Source organism: Sus scrofa, chromosome 12 (assembly GCF_000003025.6).
Source record: "Sus scrofa isolate TJ Tabasco breed Duroc chromosome 12, Sscrofa11.1, whole genome shotgun sequence".
Lineage (NCBI taxonomy): Eukaryota > Metazoa > Chordata > Mammalia > Artiodactyla > Suidae > Sus > Sus scrofa.
In genome coordinates this window covers 60694034-60713579 of record NC_010454.4, presented here as the reverse complement: position 1 = coordinate 60713579, position 19546 = coordinate 60694034, and the positions used below count along the sequence as shown (strand labels likewise).

Here is a 19546-nt window from a genome sequence, read left to right as displayed (position 1 = left end):
CACCGCTACTGCCACAGCTGAACCTGAGACAAAGCCCAGAGTTGTGGCGACCACAGCAAGGTCACCCCTGGGGCCCCAGACGCCAGCATCTGTCGCTCGGACCCTGAGTGACTGCGAGGCCGTGGACCCGGGCATCCTCAGGTGCCCGGCAGAGCGATGGTGGATGGAACCCGCTCGCCTTCACCCCGCCTACGGGAGCCGCCTGGATCTCGCGTGCTGCCGTTTCCCCAAGGGGAGGCTCCGGGAAGGGAGGAGAACACGCGGGTTCCCTCAAACCCCAAAACGATCCGGCTGCCGGGAGATCTAAAGGAACGTGTTTCCCGCAGCAGCCGCAGCAGCCGCAGCCGGGCACCGACACCCGCCTGCCTCCCAGCGCTCCCGACACTGACGTCTGCAAAGCAAGGGAAACAGCTTTCTCCTTTTTTTTAAATGGGAAAGAGGAAACCTGCTTTTCCTCAGCAGAAGCTTGCGCCTTTCCATCCTCCACTCAGAGGCTCCCCGAGCAGGGGCCGCGCCCCTCCGCCCTCCCGGGCTGGCAAAGGGCAGGGCCCAGTTCCCGGGAGAGGGGCGAACTCTCGGCCTTCCCTGCCCGCGGGCCCCACCTCTCGTATCGCAGGAAGACGTTGTTGAGGTCGTCGTTGACGCGCAGCAGCTCCTCCGTGACCTCCTCGTTGGACACGCGGGAAACGAGCTCCACGACGCGCTGCTGCATGGCGCGGCAGGTCCTGTGCAGCTCCTGGGGACACGGGCCTGGCTACCGCGGGCACGAAAGCCGTGAAAGGGGCCCTCCCCAGAGCAGAGCGCGCGTTTGCACGACTCGCCCGCACCACCGCAGAGCAGGGTTCTCTGCAGGGGCCTCTGCCTCATCACGTCGCCTGGGACAGGCGGCCCGTCCCTGCGCGCTCTCAGCACCCCCCGACCATGCAGAGCTCCTCGGCACTGCCCCCGCCCCCCATCCCGCCAGACAGCACACGCTGCCGGGGGAGCCTTCCGGGGGGGGCTCCACCGCAGCCCAGCAGAACTGAGCAGAACTGGACCAGACCCGCAACAGGCTCCGCGGGGGCATCTCAAGCACAAGCACCAGCCCAGGGGTCCCGAGGCGGAGGGGCGGGGCCAGCACCCAGGGCCCCCGCACAGCTACCCCCAGAGCCAGGCCCGAGGGGCTCCAGGGGGCTTCTGCAGAGAGAAAGTTTTACGCTCTCCTTGCTTCAACCTTTTAGGTTACTGTCTCAAAAAAGACCACACAGGAGTTCTCTGGCGGCCTAGCTGTATCTGGCGTTGTCTCTGGCGGTGGCTGGGGTCACTGCTGTGTCACGGTTCGATCCCTGCCGCGGAATTTCCACATGCTGTGGGCACGGCCAAAAGAACAAGACAACTACCGGGAGAAGAAAAGGAAGGAGGGAGTTTCCTTTGTGGCTCAGGGGCTGAAGAACCCGACTAGTATTCACGCGGATGCAGGTTCGATCCCTGGCCTCGCTCGGTGGGTTAAGGATCTGGCGTTGCCGCAAGGTGTGGTGTGGGTCGCAGATGCGGCTTGGATGTGGCGTTGCTGCGGCTGTGGTGGAGGCCGGCAGCCACGACTCCAATTCGATCCCTAGCCTGGGAACCTCCGTTTGCTGCGGGCCTTAAAAAAGAGGCGGGGGAGGAAAAGAAAAGGGGAACGTCACAGGCCCAGAGCAGAGCAGCACAAACCCACGCCAGCCGCCCCACGTGGCCTCCACGAGGTCACCCACAGCCAGGGCAGGCAGGCTCCGAGACCCTGCCTGCCTCCCGCCTCCTCCGAACCACCCGGGCAGGCACTTTCTTCCGCAGCAGGAACTCCCTACAGGCAAGAGCCCTCCAGGCGCCTGACAAAACACCCTTTGGTCTGATTAGTCCCAGGGCCTTCATCTTTTCTGCCAGGGACATGCTCGTCCCCTCCGTGCAAGACGGTCTCTCGGTTTCATCTTTCTGGGTTTCCCTGAGCCTCCTCCACGGTCCCAGGAGCAGGGGCTGAGGTCCTGAAGACCTGCTTTCTACGGCTGCAGAGGACAGCAGGGGTCAGGAGGCTGGGCCTGGGCGAGAAACCAGATTTCTCCAGAGAAGACGGTCTGGCCAGCCTGGCTGTTGTTGACACGAGACCCAAGAAGCAAGAGGGGCTAAACCACTGGCCACCTGCAGAAACGACGCAAGGCAGGGCTTCCTTCGTTACCCAAGGGGTGGCGGAGGAGGGGTGACCGCTGAGGGCAGTGCTGGATTAATTAAAACCATTATTAGTTGAAGACAAAGCTGGGGAGGCAAATCTGGGCACGGCAGGCGGCAGCCTCAGGACCTTTACGGCCCCAGGTGCGGCCCAGGGCACGAGCTCCGGCTGACAGGACACACACCAGGCCGGGAAGGCGCGGGGTTCTCAGCTGATGCAAGCTGCCTGCCGCTGGGAATGCCTGGCCAGCGGCCCCACGCAGAGACTGGCCGCGGAGGGGCTGGCGGCGGCCTGCCTGCGTTTAGGGACCTGCCCCGTCTACGAGCCTTGGGCGTTGTTCTCTGCTCAGTCCCGAGGCGCCACCCGGCTGTGCCTGCCCTGTGCTGGCACCTCACTCAGAGCGTCCTAGTCCCCCCAGGGGACACGGACGCCAGGCTCCAGGGTGGCCAACCTGCCTAACGCTACCCAGCACATCTGCACCCAGGAGTCTGGAGCCACAGTTCCTCCCACGTTCCCGGCCGACGGTCTGTCACGGAGGAGGTTCGGGAGGCGAGCGGTGCCGGGCACGCTGCCGCAGGGAACCAGCACAGGCTGGGCCGGACCAGCCCGGGGGAGGCTGCGCAGCCCCCTCGGGGCATCCTGCCTTCCTTCTGGGGGCTCGGCAAGTGGCTCTGACAGCACAGCTGAATGCTCTTGGCGAAGCCCCGGAACCACGCGGACAGAACCCGCCAGGATGCTGGTGGCCGACCCCTCCTGTTTCCCCTCTTCCTGTTCCCTCCACCGCCTGCCCGGAGAATTTCCCTCAAATCTGGAGCAGCCCCTCTTGGCATGAACACTTGGGCTGGTGACAAATGCATTTATTTCCCCGGCCTGGCCAGCAGTGTGAGCTCTCGACAGCTTCTGTCCCGAGCAACCAGGCTGCCCTCTGGCTCCGTGGAGGGTCCTGGGGCACATCTGAGCCCATCCCTTTCCCAGCAGACGGTGGCATTTTCCCACGCGGGAGCCTTGTTGTCTGTGCAGCCCCGACCCCTGGGAGGCCCTGCCCCGCTGGCTCCCAGCCGCCGGTGGAAGGAGCAGGGGTGTCGGTCGGCCCAGGAGCCGTGTCTGTGCACGGGGCTGCCAGCTCCTGAGTCTCCGGGCGGAAAGGACAGCCTCCCGGGCACCCAGGCTGTGCTCCTCCTCTGATTGATACCAGCGGCGAGGCTGGCAGGCTCAGGCTTGGAACAGGACAGAGGGGAGGGGAGACGTCATGGGAAGCGACCTATTTTTGAAAACTGTGAGCTGATGCCGGCAGCTCGGGTTCTGTTTGTCTTGGCTGATGGGCTTGTTTGAACACACCCGTGAGCGCGCACGCACGCGCACACACACACACACACACACACACGGAGGTACTGGCTGTCTGGGTGTCCTGGCTGTCTTGTTTGAACACACACACACACAAGCACACACACACAGGCTGAGGTGCTTACAGTCTGGCTCGACCCTGGCTGTCTGCAGCCTCTGGCTTTGTTCTGCTATTCCTGCTGCCAAACCCCTGTCAGCAGGAATTCTGACGCTGACCCAGCACAAAGCTGCCCCAGGAGGCCCCCTCTGGTCCTGGGCTGTTTCCGGGCTGATCTTGGACTCCTGGGCCTGGAAGAACCTACAGGCTGGGGACGGAGGCCAAGGCCGGGCCTGGAGCCGGGTGCCCGGGAGCGTGGGCCTGCTGCGGGCATCGGCAGTGAGTGGGAGCAGCGGAGGTCCTGGGTCCTCGGGGATGGGCTGCCGCGCCAGGAGCGCCCCCAGAGCGGGGACCACGGCTCATACACCTCTGTGCTTTGTGTCAGGCCCTGAGCTGGCGTCTGCCAGCCCTCACCCTTTAGGCGTGGGACGGGGGCAGGATGGGCAGCCACCTGGGACCCAGCCCGACCACTCGGAGGTGCCCGCCGCAGGTGCGGCGAGGCCCTCGGGGGAAGTGCATGAGGTGCTCCCACTCGCACGCCGTCCACGCACCCTCTTCCCAGCCCTCTAGGGGGCGCTGTGCCCAACAGCAGGGCCGCTGCCACTTTCCAAAAGGGCCACAGTCGTCTGAGACAGTGGGGAGCTGGGCTCCAGCTCTGGGCCCAAGTGACCTGGGAATGGTCCTGGGGCAGGAGCCCTCAGGCCAGCCCTGCTCCTGAACCCCTTTCTGCCAGGCTCCCGGCTCCCAGGGTGGTCAGCTGGCGCAGAGCCTCAGGTGCCCCAAGGCCCAGCGGGCCCACGGGCAGGAAGGCAGACAGCCCTTGCTCGCTGCGGACGTAACGCTGGGCGAACAAAGCGACACAGCGAATCATACCCGTAATATCGTCTCAACCACATTCGCAATAAACCTGGAAAAACCTCTGAAAGAAAATACGTCACCGAGTTCCCGCCGTGACTCAGTGGATAATGAATCCAACCAGGAACCATGAGGTGGCGGGTTCGATCCCTGCCCCTGCTCAGTGGGTTAAGGATCCGGCGTTGCCGTGAGCTGTGGTGTAGGTTGCAGACGCGGCTCGGATCTGGCGTGGCTGTGGCTGTGACGTAGGCCAGCGGCTGCAGCTCCGATTCGACCCCTAGCCTGGGAACCTCCATGTGCCGCGGGAGCAGCCCTAGAAAAGGCAAAAAGACAAGACAAAGAAAAAAGAGAGAGAGAGAGAGAGAGAGAGCGAGAGAGAAGTACTCTCTGCTTCAGGCTTCCTCTTCCTCTGGCCGCTGGCACTGCGCGGTCTGGCTTGGCCCCTCTGCGGACAGGCCCTCACCTGCAGCAGCTCCAGGTCGGACGCGGCCTCCTGCCCGGGGACCATCTCCGTCAGCATCTCGGACAAGACCTTTGTGTTCCCTCGGACGACGGCCAGCTCGCTGCGCAGCCTGGCGATCTGTGCGGGCCGGGGAGGGGCGGGCGAGGTCAGGGCACCTGGCGGGACGCAGCCTCGCCACCTGCGGGGGGGCTGCCGGCACACGTGGTGACAAGCTTTGGTCACCGGAGACGGGGGCTGCACGGGGCCTGCAGGAGGAGGTGAACCTCTCGGGCCCTGTTTTAGCCTGTTCACCTGGGGTCCAGGGTGGCCCCCAAGGTCCTGCAGGGCTGGGACCCTCGTCCAGAAGCTCACAGGTGCAGACCCCGGCCTGGGAAACGGGGACTTCACGCGGCCTCCCCCAGGCCAGCTGGTGGAAACCACCCTTTCCTGGCAGGAGACGCCCCGCCTGCGCCCACCACGGGACCTGGGCCCCCTCCCGCTGCAGGGACTCCTGAGCCATGGCCGCACCTGTGACGGCCTCACAGGGCTGCCTGGCCGTGGCCACTCGGGGCACACCCAGCCCTGGCCAGCTGAGGCTTGCCGTCACTCTTCCCTGCCTGTGGGCCCCTTGTCCTGCCCCTGTCACCATCGCTTCCCCAGCGCCCCCCAACCCCCACCCTGCACACTCCCCGGGGGGCAGGTGCTCTGCTGGGCTGAGGTCTGCAATCTCGGCCCCTGCCTCGATACATGTTCACTGGCTGGACAGATGGACCAACAGTCAACTGGGCAACGGGCTAGGCCCTCAGAGGGTCTTTCCTCCCTCTGGTGCTGCTCAGGGGTGCCCAGGGGGCCCTCCTCCCAAGTCTTGGCTGAGAAGAGGATACTGCCCAGGAGGCCAGGGACGCAGCAGCAGAGACCACATGGGCTCTGAGGCCCCGGGTCCTCCTGGGCCATCTCTGCCTCCCTTTCCCAGCCTGGTCCCCGACCCTCTGGCTGCTGGGAGGAGCGGAGCACCTGGTGCGGACACGGTCTCCCCAGGATGGGCGGCTTTGGGCTTCGACCTCTGACCTCCTCTCTTCGGCAGGACCGGGGGCTCTCGGGAGGCCCCCCTGAGGCTGCCGTCCAGCCCACGACTGCCCCGTGGGTGGGAGTGAAGGAGACGGAGGTTCAGGGACCTGGCTCCCCTCCTGCCCGGCCAGGCCCCTCGGAGCCGGCAGAGGGGAAACGGGCACCTGCCCCTCTGACCAGACACTACCGCCTGACCCTCTGCTGAGAGGAGGTTCCGGAAGAGTGACCTTGTCACAGATGGTGAATAAAGAACTTTCAAATCTAGGAGTTCCCGCTGTGGTGCAATGGGATCAGCGGCGTCTTGGGCGTGCTGGGATGCAGGTTCGATTCCCAGCCCCGCACAGCCCGTTAAATATCCCGAGTTGCTGAAGCTGTGGCTAAGGGGGCAACGGTGGCTCGGATCTGATCTCCGGCCGGGAGCCCCATATGCCACAGGGCAGCCAAAAATGAAAACAAAGACCTTTTTTCCCAAATATAAACACTGGATAGATTTCTTTTCAAGTCTGACCAATTCTCAACTTTTAACTAATGGGAATTCTTTAGTCATCTAAAGCCCAGGCTCCAGACTCCTGTAAACGAATCCAGTTTGGGGCCGAGGTGGCGTTGGCTCCCGGGGGTCACGCTGGGGGCGGAACATGGGACGAAGCAGGACTTTCTCCTCGGCCTCCAGCCTCTGTAGCCTGGCCCACTTCTGCAGACAAAGCCCAGCCTCCCCGCCTGACACCCCCGCCGGGCTTGGGGCCTCACCTCCAGCGCCGCCCTGTCCTCCAAACCAACCACCTGCTGTCCCAAGAGTGGACGGGCCGGTCCCCCTGCCACCTTGGCGTGACCACACCAGCACCCGACAGCGAGCCCTCGTGGCCCATGAGTGTGCACATACCTGCTCTGAATTGGCTGTGATGGGGCCCGTGGCGCTCAGAGCCGGGGCCTGCGGCGCGGAGTAGGAGGCAGGAGGCGCAGAGTAGGGGCTGCTGCTCGTCTTCGGCTGTGCCTGGGGCCTCGGCACGGTGGCGGCTGGGTCCACCTCCGGGACGCTCTGGCAGGGCCACAACAGAGCCTCCGTCTGCCCAGTGCAGCCAGCCTGGCCCTCCAACCCCCCGCCCCGGCCTGGGGCCTCAGCGCCCCCACGGCAACCCAGAGGCGGCGCCCAGCGTGGTCTGTGAGGGCCCTGGCCCCGCTCCCAAGGTTAGGACCAGCTTGGGCCCCAGCACAGGGCTCTGCTATTGAGTTTGGCTCATCAGGAATCCTTGCTTGGTACCACTGCTGGTGCCATTGCTCTTGGCCCTTCTAAGGAGACTGATATAAACAGTAATTATGCGAGTCACCGAATGCTCTTTGTAACTGTGGGAACAACGCTGGGCTGTGCCATCATTCGAAGCTTAAACAGGTGTGTCTACCTCCTCCCCCCGCCCGCAGAGCACGGTGGGGGCGGGGGTTGGGGGGGAGCGCTTGGGATGGCCAACTCCCCCCGGGCCTCCCGACCTCGGGACGGTGGGCTGTGCCCACAGAGGAGGCCGCCGGCACCGGCCTCCTGGCCCCACGTCAGAGATGGCCCGAGGCAGGGTGCTGGGCTAGGTGCCCCTCCCAGACCCCGGGCTTCCTGCTCCCCCCGTGGGCGCCGTTGCCCTCGCGCCTCTCCAGGAGGACAGAGCTGCTGCGTGTGAGCGGGCTCCCTGGGCTGGGGACCCGAGGCTGACGGGAGGCGGGGCTGGCAGGTGGGTGCTGTGCCCGCAGCTCAAAGTGCGTTTCAGACCCATGGGTCGCGTGAATGGGAAGCCTGTCCACACGGGGGGAGGGGGCTCGAGGGTCCTCGTGCGGGCAGGCAAGTCTCCAACCAGATCCCCGGGCTCTGTGCTAAGACCCCCCCCAGGACGGCTCCACCCAAAAGCCACTTCCACGACATGACATTCTTCCATAGTCGGGGTGGAAACTGGGGGCCTGGCTGCCACTGAGCCGGGAGCCAGCCGCCATCTCACTCCCAGGGCCCCGTGTTCGTGACGAGAAGCGCCCGGAGCGCAGGAGAGCGGGTGCCAAGCTGCATGATGCCAGCGGAGCATCGGAGGGGCTCTGCAAACGGCGAATGGGAAGCCGGCGGAGGCTCACCCGCTGCGGCGTGTGGATGGGGGACAGGGCGTCCAGGTCGGCCGTGGGGAACTCCACCCCCTTCCGCTTCAGCTCCTCGTAGGTGTGCACCACGCCCGTGAGGTCGGGGCTGCTCCGAAAGGCATCTGCCCAGGCCTGCGGGGGGACGGGGCCTGTCAGGGGACAGACCCTGGGCCCAGCCTCCTGGCGGTGCGGCCGGGGTCAGCGCAACGAAAACACACAGCGTCCCGCGTGGGGCAGCGCCTTGAGCGGGAGGCGGAATGACGCCCAAGCACGGGAGCATCTCGGCGGCCAGTGTGTTCCCTGCAGGGGACACGGCCGCCGTCTCTGCGTGTGCAGACTGAGCAGAACCAGAGGAGAAGCCCGCGGGCGACAGGAAGTCAAAGCTGAGCCGAGGTTTCCCGAGTAGGTCGGGGAGCCAGAGCCCAAACTGCCCGCGTGCCCTCTGATGGGCAAGGGGACTGAGGCCGGCGGGGGGCCTGGTGCTGCCACAGCATCAGCTGAAACGCGCTCAGGTGGAAAAGTCCACGGGCTCCGTTAAATGAGACACGACACGGAGAGCAAGGAACAAATATTTCAATAAGCTGCCGCTTGTCACTGATTCGTGGAACTGTGAAATGGTTTTTTTAAACTCTGCGCTTTAGGAGTTCCCGTCGTGGCTCAATGGTAACAAACCCGACTGGTATCCGTGAGGTTGCGGGTTCAATCCCTGGCCTCGCTTAGCAGGTCAAGGATCCGGCGTTGCCATGAGCTGCGGTGTAGGTCGCAGACGTGGCTCGGATCTGACGTTGCTGCGGCTGTGGTGGAGGCCGGCAGCAACAGCTCTGATTTTACCCTTAGCCTGGGAACCTCCATATGCCGCGAGTGCCCCCTAAAAAAAAAGACAAAAAAAGGTTTTTCAGAAGTCACATAATATATCAAAGAAGAAGTACACCCAAAGGGCCCCCCGAAATGGGCCCAGAGGAGGAGGTGGAGCCAATTCTGCGGCTGTCACAGGGTTTGGCAGCCCCCCCGACTCCAGCAGTGGCTCGGACCATTCCCAACACAGAAGCCCTGTCTTCAGCCCGCAGACCAGGCAAACCGGGTCAGCCTCCAAAGACCTGGTTCACCTCGCCTGCTGCATCTCACCGACCACCAGGCCTCCCCAGGTCCACTCACCCGACCCGCAAGGCCCCGAAGGAGGGCAGCTCCTCGTGGCCACGAATCCTCCTGGATGGAGAGGGTTGGGGGGCAGGGAGGTGGCAGAGGGAGTGGCCCCCACGGGAGAGCAGCACTGCCCGAGGCCCGGCCCCACCAGCTGCTCTGGCTGTGCCACTGGATCCCAAACTCAGCTGAGTCCTGTGACTCCAGCTTCAAAAGGTGCCAGCATTTAATTCAGGGTCTGAACTTCCGCATCTAAGAGCAGCCGCACCGTGCGTCGGGGCGCGGCCGAGGAAACGCATGACGCCGAGCTTCTCTTGGTGCCGCTTCCTGCCTTTACTGCTATGGCAGGACGACGGCTCCAGGGGACCCCTCTGGTGTCTCTGCCTCCCACCCAGCCACCCTGACCTAAGACCACGACGGCTCTCTCCAGTCAGGGACCCTTCCTGGGGCATCTGCCCAGAGCAACCGACAGGCCCCCTTCCATGGCAGCGGGAGGGAAACGCTTCCATGTTCCGTGACCTTGGCCCTGGGCCTGGGGTCTGGGCAGCTGGCCCTGGGGAGGTGGCCCTAGGAGGCAGCCACGTGCCAGCCTGGACCAGGAAGCGGGTCTGCTGCCTGCCGGGTAAGTGTGGACTCAGGAGAAGGTCTGGGCCCTCCCCAGGGCGTCACCCCCAGGGTTCTGGGGGACTGGCAGGCCCTTGGGAGGAGCGCAGAGATGCCATGAGCCCTGGCACCTTTGGGGATGGGCCCCCACCTGAGCTCCGCCCCTGTCTGGCCACGCCCACCCCCACGGGCACACAGAGAGGGCACATGGCAGGTCAGACCAAACACGTCCTCACAGGAACGAGGCTCCTTCCACTCCCGGGACGGAGGAAGACAGCCCTCGGGCGGCCGGCCAGCAGACCGCGGCCCCCTGAGCACTGGGACTCCGCCCGGGGGGCTGGGGCCTCAGGAGGCCTGCTCCTCCCTGGGTCCTGACCCGAAGCCCGCGGTGGAGGGGGATGCTGACCAACCGCCTACAGAGAGGAGCCGTCACCCCTCTGCTCTGAGCCCAGGGCTGGGGCTGGAAGGTTCCAGGGAGGAGAGACGCATGCTCTGTGTCCTTTTCCCAAACAGGACGGAGACCCCACGCAGCCCTGACCTCCTTCCAGACCCTGAGGTCCATTCAATAAACAAGGCTGCCTTGAACTGTGGAGAAAGGGCAGCTGCGTCCCGCCCTGCTCGTGCTCCGGATCAGAGCTCTTGTTCCCAGGAGCGGGGTCGGCGGCAGCTGCCACCACACGACGTGCCACCAGCTCCCCCGGCCCCACCCACCCCGCCAGCTCAGCTCTTCAGGGCAAAGAAAGTAGTTTTGTGGCTCTTTTTTCTTTTGCTTTGGCTCGTGGCTGTGGAAGGTCGGGGCCAGGGGTGGAATCAGCACCACAGCAGGGACCTGAGCCACCTCCGTGACAAAGCCAGGTCCTTAACCCACTGTGTGGCCAGGAAACTCCAGGAAGATATTTTTATTTGTATTTTTTTTAGGGCCGCCCCCACGGCCTATGGAGGTTCCCAGGCTAGGGGTCGAATCAGAACTACAGCTGCCGGCCTCCACCGCAGCCACAGCCACAGCCACAGTGGGAGCTGAGCTGCAAGGCAATGCCAGATCCCCAACTCACTGAGCGAGGCCAGGGATGGAACCTGCAACCTCATGGTTCCTAGTTGGATTCCTTTCTGCTGCACCGCCACGGGAATTTCAGGAAGAGTGTTTTTAGAGTCTACTGAGGGTGGGGGCAGGGCAAGGCGGCAGGGAGGTGGCCTGGAGGAGGCTCCCCCCAGGGCGACATGCTTCCTGGCTCTGAAGCAGCTCCAGGGAGAGCCGGACCCCTCGACCTCCTTAACACTCAAGGGGCAGAGGGCAACCCAGCCCGAAGGCCAGCCAGCCGCCACCAGCCCGCTCTCTGCACAGGCCCCTCCTCCCGGCCACCAGGGAGCCCGGCTCCCTTCCAGAAGGACTGCAGCCGGCACGCCAGCGTCCCGAAGGGCAGGCCCCCCGGAGCTCATCAGCCTAAGGGGTCTCTTGCTTTGGGGCACAGCCGGCCTGTGAGCGGGGTGACAGGGTGGGGGAAAGGCCTCCTGACTTGGCAGCCGCCCTGAGGCTGGCAGCTGTGCCCCTGGGATCAGCCTTCCAGGGAAGGCTCGGGAGGGATGGTGCCTCCACCACCCACGTGCCCTCAGGCACAGCGAGGGCAGAAACACTGCACAGAGGAGCACACCTCGGGGCACCCGTCTGCACAGCCACTGTGGCCGCCTCGCAGCTGCCCAGGGCCCGTCTCCCCACTAAACTGCAGGACCCCGACACAGGGACTGAGCGCCCGCTTCGGCGCAGCTGGCCTCCGGGGAGCACCGTCGGTCCTGACAGCGGGCGGGGAGGGCGAACCCGCACAGGCTCCAGCCCCACGCAGCCCGGCGGCCTTGGCCTGTCCCCCGCCCACTCTCGTCTCAGGAGTGGGCAGCACGTGCCTGCCCAGGGGATTATCAGAGCTGAAGATTTAAACTTGAAAGTATATTCAATAGGGAAAGAGAACCAACTTCTGAGACAGCTTGAAAAATGCCCTACGCACCCATCAGACGGGCTGCACGGAAGGAGCTGGCAGGAGCGGCACGCGGCCCCCCCCCCCCGCCTGCTCCCCGCAGGATGAAGCCCGGCTCCTCAGCTCGTGTGGCCGCGGGCCCCTGACCTCCTCGGGCCTTGCCTCCTGCCTGCACCCCCACCCTACCCCCTGGGCCTGGCCCGACGGTGGCCATCGCGCTCTGCTCTGTGACCCCCTAACAAATGCACCAGGACAGAAGGGATGGCGCCCCCGCCCCTGCCCAGACTCGGTCCTAAAACCGGAAGGCACTGAGCCTCCTCCTCTTCCGCGTGGAGCACTCGCTGCCTCGTCATGGGGACACACGAGAGGGCCCCGCGGGGACGCTCAGGCCTCCTGCCAACAGCCAGGTGGGGGCACCCAAGGTAGCCCCTCCAGCACCGGCCGCCACCCGGCTGGGCTGCCCCTGGGTCCCTGACCCACAGAAACTACAGATCATACGTCTGCCGTCTTAAGCGGCTCCCTTTGGGACAACTTGTCACAGGAGCAATTAATAACGTCCCAAGGCGTCCCCTCGCTCCCGATGCCCCAGGCCTCGGCCCACGCTGCTCCCTGCCCTCTGACCTTCCCAGCCGGCCTGCCCTCCCGCAGGGTCCAGCGGGGTGTCAGGTCCCCAGCGAGTCCGGGCACAGGGCCCTGTACGGCTCGAGGCCCACCCCCCCATGGGCAGCAGAGGGCCAGGCACCCAGAAAACGCCCGTGACGGCCTGTCACCTGGCTGGACAGCCGCCATGGAGGGCGTCCTCCCCACGGGATGAGGGGAAAACGGATGTTTCTCAACAAACATTTACGCCCAGAAGCATCCGTTCCTGGCTCCAGACGATGGGGGCGCGAGAGGCGCGCTGCCAGGAGCCCTTCCTGCTCTGCCCGACGCGCGGGGGCTGGGGGACCCACCTGGATGAGAGCCAGCACCTTGTCCTGCACGATGGCGGGGGGGCTGTTCTTGGGGGAGATGACCTTGACCAGGACGCTGTCGACGAAGTCCCGGTTGGCCACCAGCACGTGGAAGCGGTGGCCGCAGTTCTTCACGCACGTCTCCAGCACCTGGCGCGGGCAGGCAGACAGGTCACCGGGACCGGGAGCAGCCGGGCCCCACCACCACCCCCCACCTCGTCCTGGGCGTCTCCACACACGCCTGGTCCCCGGGAGACGGGGACCCCTTGCTGACCGGAGCCCCTGTCCCCACGTCAAGCAGCCGGTTGGGGACTGAGGCACCAGCTGGTGTCTCAAGGGGGCCCAAGCGGCCAGGCGTCCCTGGTGGCCCCAGATGTGAGGCGTCAGCCAGCGGACAGGCGCCTGGAGGGAGGAGGCTGCTGCGGCGGCCTGACCAGCTGGCCACTCTGCAGCCGAGACCAGCCGCGCCCGAGGCTCGTCCCCTCCATCCCGGCCTGGGGGCCACCTTCAAACCCAGCCTTGCCCCTCCTTCCTCGTCTGGAAAAATACGTGACGCAGGCCTCAGCCACTCACGACAGGGCGCCTGTGGGTTCTGGCCACGTGGCCAGCACGCGGCTGAATCAGGAGCCACCACTTTCTCCCCGGAGGGCCCGGGGTCACTCCGCCTGAGCTCAGCTTCCCCACCTGCAAAGTGGGCTCACGCGTCAGGGTGAGTGGGGCCTGGAGCACAGCTGACTATGCCACAGGGTTACCTGCCCAGACCCCATGGCCCGGGGAGGGGCCTACGATTCACGCGCGCCCACTGGAGGGTCCCTCGGGCCTCGAAGGCAGCGCTCTGCAAACCCGCCCTCGTGACAACAGGTCCCGCATGCCAGCTCCGCCCATGCCACTGCTGACGGCGGGCACTGCCTCCTTGAACTGTGTCACCGGCAACAGGGGACACTGCTGCCGGCCTCAGCACCCACATTTGCCCAAACGAACTGACCACTGTGGCCCCGGGAGGCCACTCCACGGGGCTGGGGTCGGACAACAAGGCACGTTTTCACTCCATTCTCATGACTCGTTCGTCCCCTTTAGGGAGGTTGGTTCCCCACTTTCCTCAGAGCGAAGCAGCTTAGGAAGGCGAAGAAGGCGGCGTAGGAAGTAGGACAGGGACCCCTGCGGCCCCTCTGCGCCCTGGGCTCCACCCGCCTCCTGCAGGAGCAGCCACCTCTGCTGGACTGTCGTTTCCTCCTCGGGCCTTAAAGTGCCCTGGATGGAGGTGGCCGGGCCGCAGGGGCCCGAGCCCAGCAGAGCAGGCGCTGCGGAGGTGGCCCTGGCCGGCAGGGCCCCCGGCAGGTGCGCTGCCACAGAGGTCAATCTGTCCCTGTGGGCAGTAGGGCCTGCAACACGGGGAACTGTCCAGAAAGCAGCCCAGGCCTGAAGAGGGTGTGAAGGGCACCGCCAAGCAGACAGAGACACACGCGTGCCGGAAGCGACAAGCCCCAGAAGAAGAGCAAAGCGGAAGGCATCGCATTTCCTGATTTCTTTCCTTTTCTCTTTTGTGTGTGTCCTTCTAGGGCCACACCCTCGGCACATGGAGGTTCCCAGGCTAGGGGTCTAATCGGAGCTACAGCTGCCAACCCACACCACAGCTCACAGCAACGCGGGATCCTTAACCCACTGAGCGAGGCCAGGGATCGAACCCGCCACCTCATGGTTCCTATTCCATCCGTTTCTGCTGCACCACGACGGGAACTCCCATTAAGTGGTTCTTAACACTGCATTTTTTGTTGCTGTTTGTTTTGTTTTAGCTTGGAAAAGAGCTTAAGAAAAAGCTGAAATCTAATAAAACATTTGAGTCACGTTGGGAAAGAAAGACAAGAGTCAGGTGTCGGGAGGGGGCAGAGAAGGGGCAAATTGGTACAGCCACGAGGCAGAACAGTACGGAGGTTCCTTTTGTAAACTTTTTTTATTTTTTCGCTTTTTAGGGCCATGCCCCTGGCATGTGGAGGTTCCCAGGCTAGGGGTCCAGTCAGAGCTGCGGCTGCCGGCCTCCACCGCAGCCACGGCCACGCCAGATCCGAGACCCACACCGCAGCTCACGCTAACCCCAGACCCTTAACCCACTGAGCGAGGCCAGGGATCGAACCTGCCACCTCACGGGTCCTAGTCGGATCTGTTTCCCCTGCGCCACGACGGGAACTTCCGGAGGTTCCTTAAAAACCAGAAGTGGAACTACCTGTGACCCAGCAGTCCGCTCCCGGGCATTGACTCAAAGGAAACGAGGAATGCCCTGTGCTGCAGCGAGCAGGTTACGGATCCAGCGCTGCCACTGCAACCTCTGGCCCGGGCACCTCCACACCCGGCGGGTGCAGCCAACGCCCTCGCCCGCCAAACCCCCCACAGGGACAAGAGCAAAGGCAGTGACATCAGGATCTCAGAGACCGTCTGCGCCCCAACCCTGGGTGAGACCCGGCTCCCGAGAGGCCAGACATGGAAACAAGCTCAGTGGCCACTGCAGGAGAGTGGGCGAAGACAGTGGGACGGGACACACACGCACAGACACTCACTCACACATACACACACCACACACACCACACACAGACACACATTCACACACCACACATACACACTCACTCACAGACACACCTTCACACACCACACACCACACTCACTCACAGACACACATTCACACACCACACACACATATACAACACATACACACCGCACACTCACTCACACATACACATCACACACACACGCACGCATACACACTCACATACCACACACTCACTCACACATACACACACCACACACACACTCACTCAGACACACATTCACACACCACACACACATATACAACACATACACACCACATACACACCACACGCACACACCACACTCACTCACACATACACACACCACACACACACTCACGCATACACACCACACACTCACTCACACATACGCACTCACACATACACACCACACACACATACATACCACACACCCACACATAGTCACACATACACACCACACACACACTCACGCATGCACACCACACACTCACACTCACTCACACATACGCACCACACACCACACACACACTCACGCATACACAACACACACAGACACATACACAACACACACTCATACACACACACTCACACAAGGCACACTCACAACACACAGACACAATACACACTCACACAGACACACATTCAAACACCACACACACACACACTCACACACATTCACACACCATACACACATACACAACACATACACACTCACACATACACACCACACACCCACAGACATATAGTCACACACACACACCACACTCACACAGACCCAACACACTCACAGACACATACACAACACACACTCATACTCACACACACACAAGGCACACTCACAACACACACATTCACACATACACACCACACACCCACAGTCACACATTCACACCACACACACACTCACAGACACACTTTCACACACCACACACATACACAACACATACACACCACACACTCACTCACACAGACACACATTCACACACCACACATGCATACACAACACATACACACCACACACTCACACATACACACCACACACCCACACATACACACCATACACACACACTCACACATACACAACACACACTCACACATACACAACACACACTCATACACACACACACAAGGCACACAGACACAACACACACACAGACACAACACACTCAGACACACATTCACACACCACACACACATACACACCACACACACTCACTCACACATACACACCACACACTCACAAACACATACACACCACACACACACTCACACATACACAACACACACTCACACATACACAACACACACTCACACATACACAACACACTCATACACACACATACACACCACACACTCACACAAGGTACACTCACACACAACACACACACAGACACAACACTCACACAGAGACACAATCACACATACACAATGCAAACACACACACATACAACTGCACAGACACACACTCACACGATGCACACACACAATCACACATACACAACGTGCACACACACTCACACACAGACACAAAGGAATACTACTTGGCCATAAAGAGCAGGAAATCCTGCCGTTTGTGACAACCAGGATGAGCCTCGAGGGTACTGTGCCAAGTGAAATAAGAAGGAAAAAGACACATACTGTGTGGCCTGCCTTATCCGCAGAAGGCGACACAGCCAAACAGCAGAGCAGAGCCTTGGACAGGCTCCCAGGGCCTGGGGGTGGAGGAAACTCAGCTCCAGGGTGAGGCCTGTGCTCGGATCTGCAGCAACCGCATCAAACGACACAGACTTGAAGGTCACTTAGAGAGTAAATCTCTCTCCTTTCCTTTCAGGGCCGCACCCGCAGCATATGGGGGTTCCCAGGCTAGGGGCTGAATCAGAGCGACAGCCGCCAGCCTACGCCGCAGCCACAGCCACCCAGACCCGAGCCGCGTCTGCGACCCACACCCCAGCTCACGGCAACGCCGGATCCTTAACCCACTGGGCAAGGCCAGGGATCAAACCCACAACCTCAGGGCTCCTAGTCAGATTCGTTAACCACTGCGCCACGACGGGAACTCCTAGAGGGAAAATCTTTACTAATATCACCACACACAACGTAAGGGGATGGATGTGCTAACCAACCCAGTCACTTGTGACACACACACACACACACACACACACGGGTACGGGGTCGTGGCACTGGGCACCCTAAGCTTACAGACGCTGGGTGTCCGTAACGTCTCAGCCAGGCTCGGGGATGGTGCCGCCATCAGTGCCCTGCTGGGAAGGACTTAAGGCAGAGCCCACGCCAGAAAGACGGGCAGCTGGCACAGGACCCTGAGGCTGGGCCCCGATGGAGGGGCTGCAGAAACCAGAAAACGGCCTGGCGCCTGAGTTCATTCCCGGCTGTTTCTGCTACTGAACACAATTCATTTGGAGAATGACTCTGGGTCGAGTGAAGGCTGCAGTTCAAACTCGGAGGAAAAACCCCAAAGCGTTCAGCTCTCTGTTTCTCAACTGGCCTTTTTCTCATTATTCAAATCCCAGTTCCCTGGTGGCGAACTCTCCTAATAATTTTGGGTTTTCACTTGGGCAAGAAATCCCAGCAGTCTCTCTTGCTTTAAAAGGAACGTGCTAAGGCTGTTTTGGACAAATGCCTTGCTGTCCTGCAGAGAAGGTCTGACCTGCTGGAGTTTCTGGCTGCAGCCCCGCTTCTGCCACATCTGGAAAAACGTCAGCTTTTAAGACAGAAGTAACACCTGAGGCCACCCTTCTGGATTTCTGACACCTTGAGGTGGGCCAAACCCTGGTCTATTCCTTCCCGAAAGGAATCCCTGGGCTGACCGCCCCAGGAGCCCCACGACGATGGTCAGCTTTTACCCCGGAACCCACGGCCGGGCCCCTCACGGGCTGTGCCGTCTGGGCACACCTCTGGGCCTCTCTGAGCCTCAGTTTGTTCATCTGCAAAAGGGGGTGGTGACGAAAGCTGTCCTGGAAGGTGTCTGGGAGCATTTGTGTTAACACCTGAGAAGCTCGGCGCAGGGGCCGGGGGAAGCTTGCATTTTCACAGGGAGGACGCGGACCCTAGAGAAGCTGCGGGCAGTGGGCTGGTGGCCGAAAGGGACCCACGCCCAGCCTGTGATGCTGGGCAATACCGCCCATTCCCCCAATCCAAGCTTCCATGACTCAGGGGGTAGGAGAGCCCGAGGGCACAGGCAGAGGGCACTGGCTGTCCCAGGCAGGCCCCCAGGGCTGTGCCAGGAGCAGGGGTTTCCCCAGGCAACCCCTCCCGCCCCGAGGGGGCTGCACTCACGGTCAGCGCCAGCATCACCTCCCGGTAGTTCCGGTTCCCATTGAGCCGCTTCTTTAGTGCTCGGATGGCATCCTTGGGCCTGGGGAAGAGGACAGATTCAGGTCCTTGCAAATCCCACCGGGCACGAGCCGACAAAACTGCTGCCACTTGTGTCCACTAGCGGGTCCCCAAGCTGGGTAAGGCCCCATGTTTGTAACCGCAAAGGGTGGGAAGCGCACGAGGCATCCAGGCAGAGGAATCAGGTCAGCTCCCATCACGTTGATCCATGAAGCAGAGCCCCGAGCAGCCACGGAAGAAAGATGCTCCTCCCGCCAGAGGCACGGCTGGCAGGGTCTGCAAAGCGGCAGTTACCGGGGACAGGGGCACCAGCCCAGGGAGGAGACGGGCAGGGAGCCGGTACGCCGCCCAGGGAGGGCTCCGGGCCGTCCACGCCCTTCTGAGGTCTGGGCCACGTTCAAGGATATTTCCCCGTGTGCGGGGACTTGGCCAGTCCCCCGCACAGCCTGGCTGCTCAGCCCCTGGCTCCACGGACTCCTTTTCCCCCAAGAAAACTAAGGTAGGTCTCTCGACACCTCAGGAGGTGTGTTTTCAGCTAAGGGATCTGACCCGGCCTCCAGAGGGCCTGGCAGGCTGACGGACCGGACCGGAGCTGCAGCTGACACCGGCCTGTCACAGCCCCTGCCGAGCCTCCCGCTTCCCCAGCCCGCCCCGCGCCTCTCATGTTCTTTCTCTTATTTTATTTTATTCTTTTTGCTTTTTAGGGCTGCACCCATGGCACATGGAGGTTTTCAGGCTAGGGGTCCAATCAGAGTTGTAGCCGCCAGCCTACACCACAGCCACAGCAAAGCAGGATCCAAGCCGCATCTACACCACAGCCCGTAGCAATGCTGGATCCTTAACCCACTGAGCGAGGTCAGGGATCGAACCCTCCAGCTTG

At 62.5% G+C, this 19546-nt stretch overlaps 1 protein-coding gene across 16 annotated transcripts in view; it reads right to left on the bottom strand.

Annotated features, from left to right (window-relative positions):
• TOM1L2 (target of myb1 like 2 membrane trafficking protein) overlaps window positions 1–19546 on the bottom strand; it is a 77105-nt gene that overhangs the window by 15678 nt on the left and 41881 nt on the right. For 13 of the 16 annotated variants that reach the window (XR_002337411.1, XR_002337412.1, XR_002337408.1 and 10 more), the window contains 6 exons: window positions 18610–18688; window positions 12755–12904; window positions 8092–8226; window positions 6869–7024; window positions 4942–5058; window positions 603–736 (listed from right to left, as the gene is read on the bottom strand). Coding sequence is in view for 11 of the 16 variants with exons in the window: in XM_021068013.1 (XP_020923672.1) it covers window positions 603–736; window positions 4942–5058; window positions 6869–7024; window positions 8092–8226; window positions 12755–12904; window positions 18610–18688 (771 nt within the window). In the remaining 5 variants the exon portion in view is untranslated. The remainder of the gene's footprint in view (window positions 1–602; window positions 737–4941; window positions 5059–6868; window positions 7025–8091; window positions 8227–12754; window positions 12905–18609; window positions 18689–19546) is intronic. The other 3 variants (XM_021068017.1, XM_021068014.1, XM_021068011.1) reach the window with 1 other exon arrangement.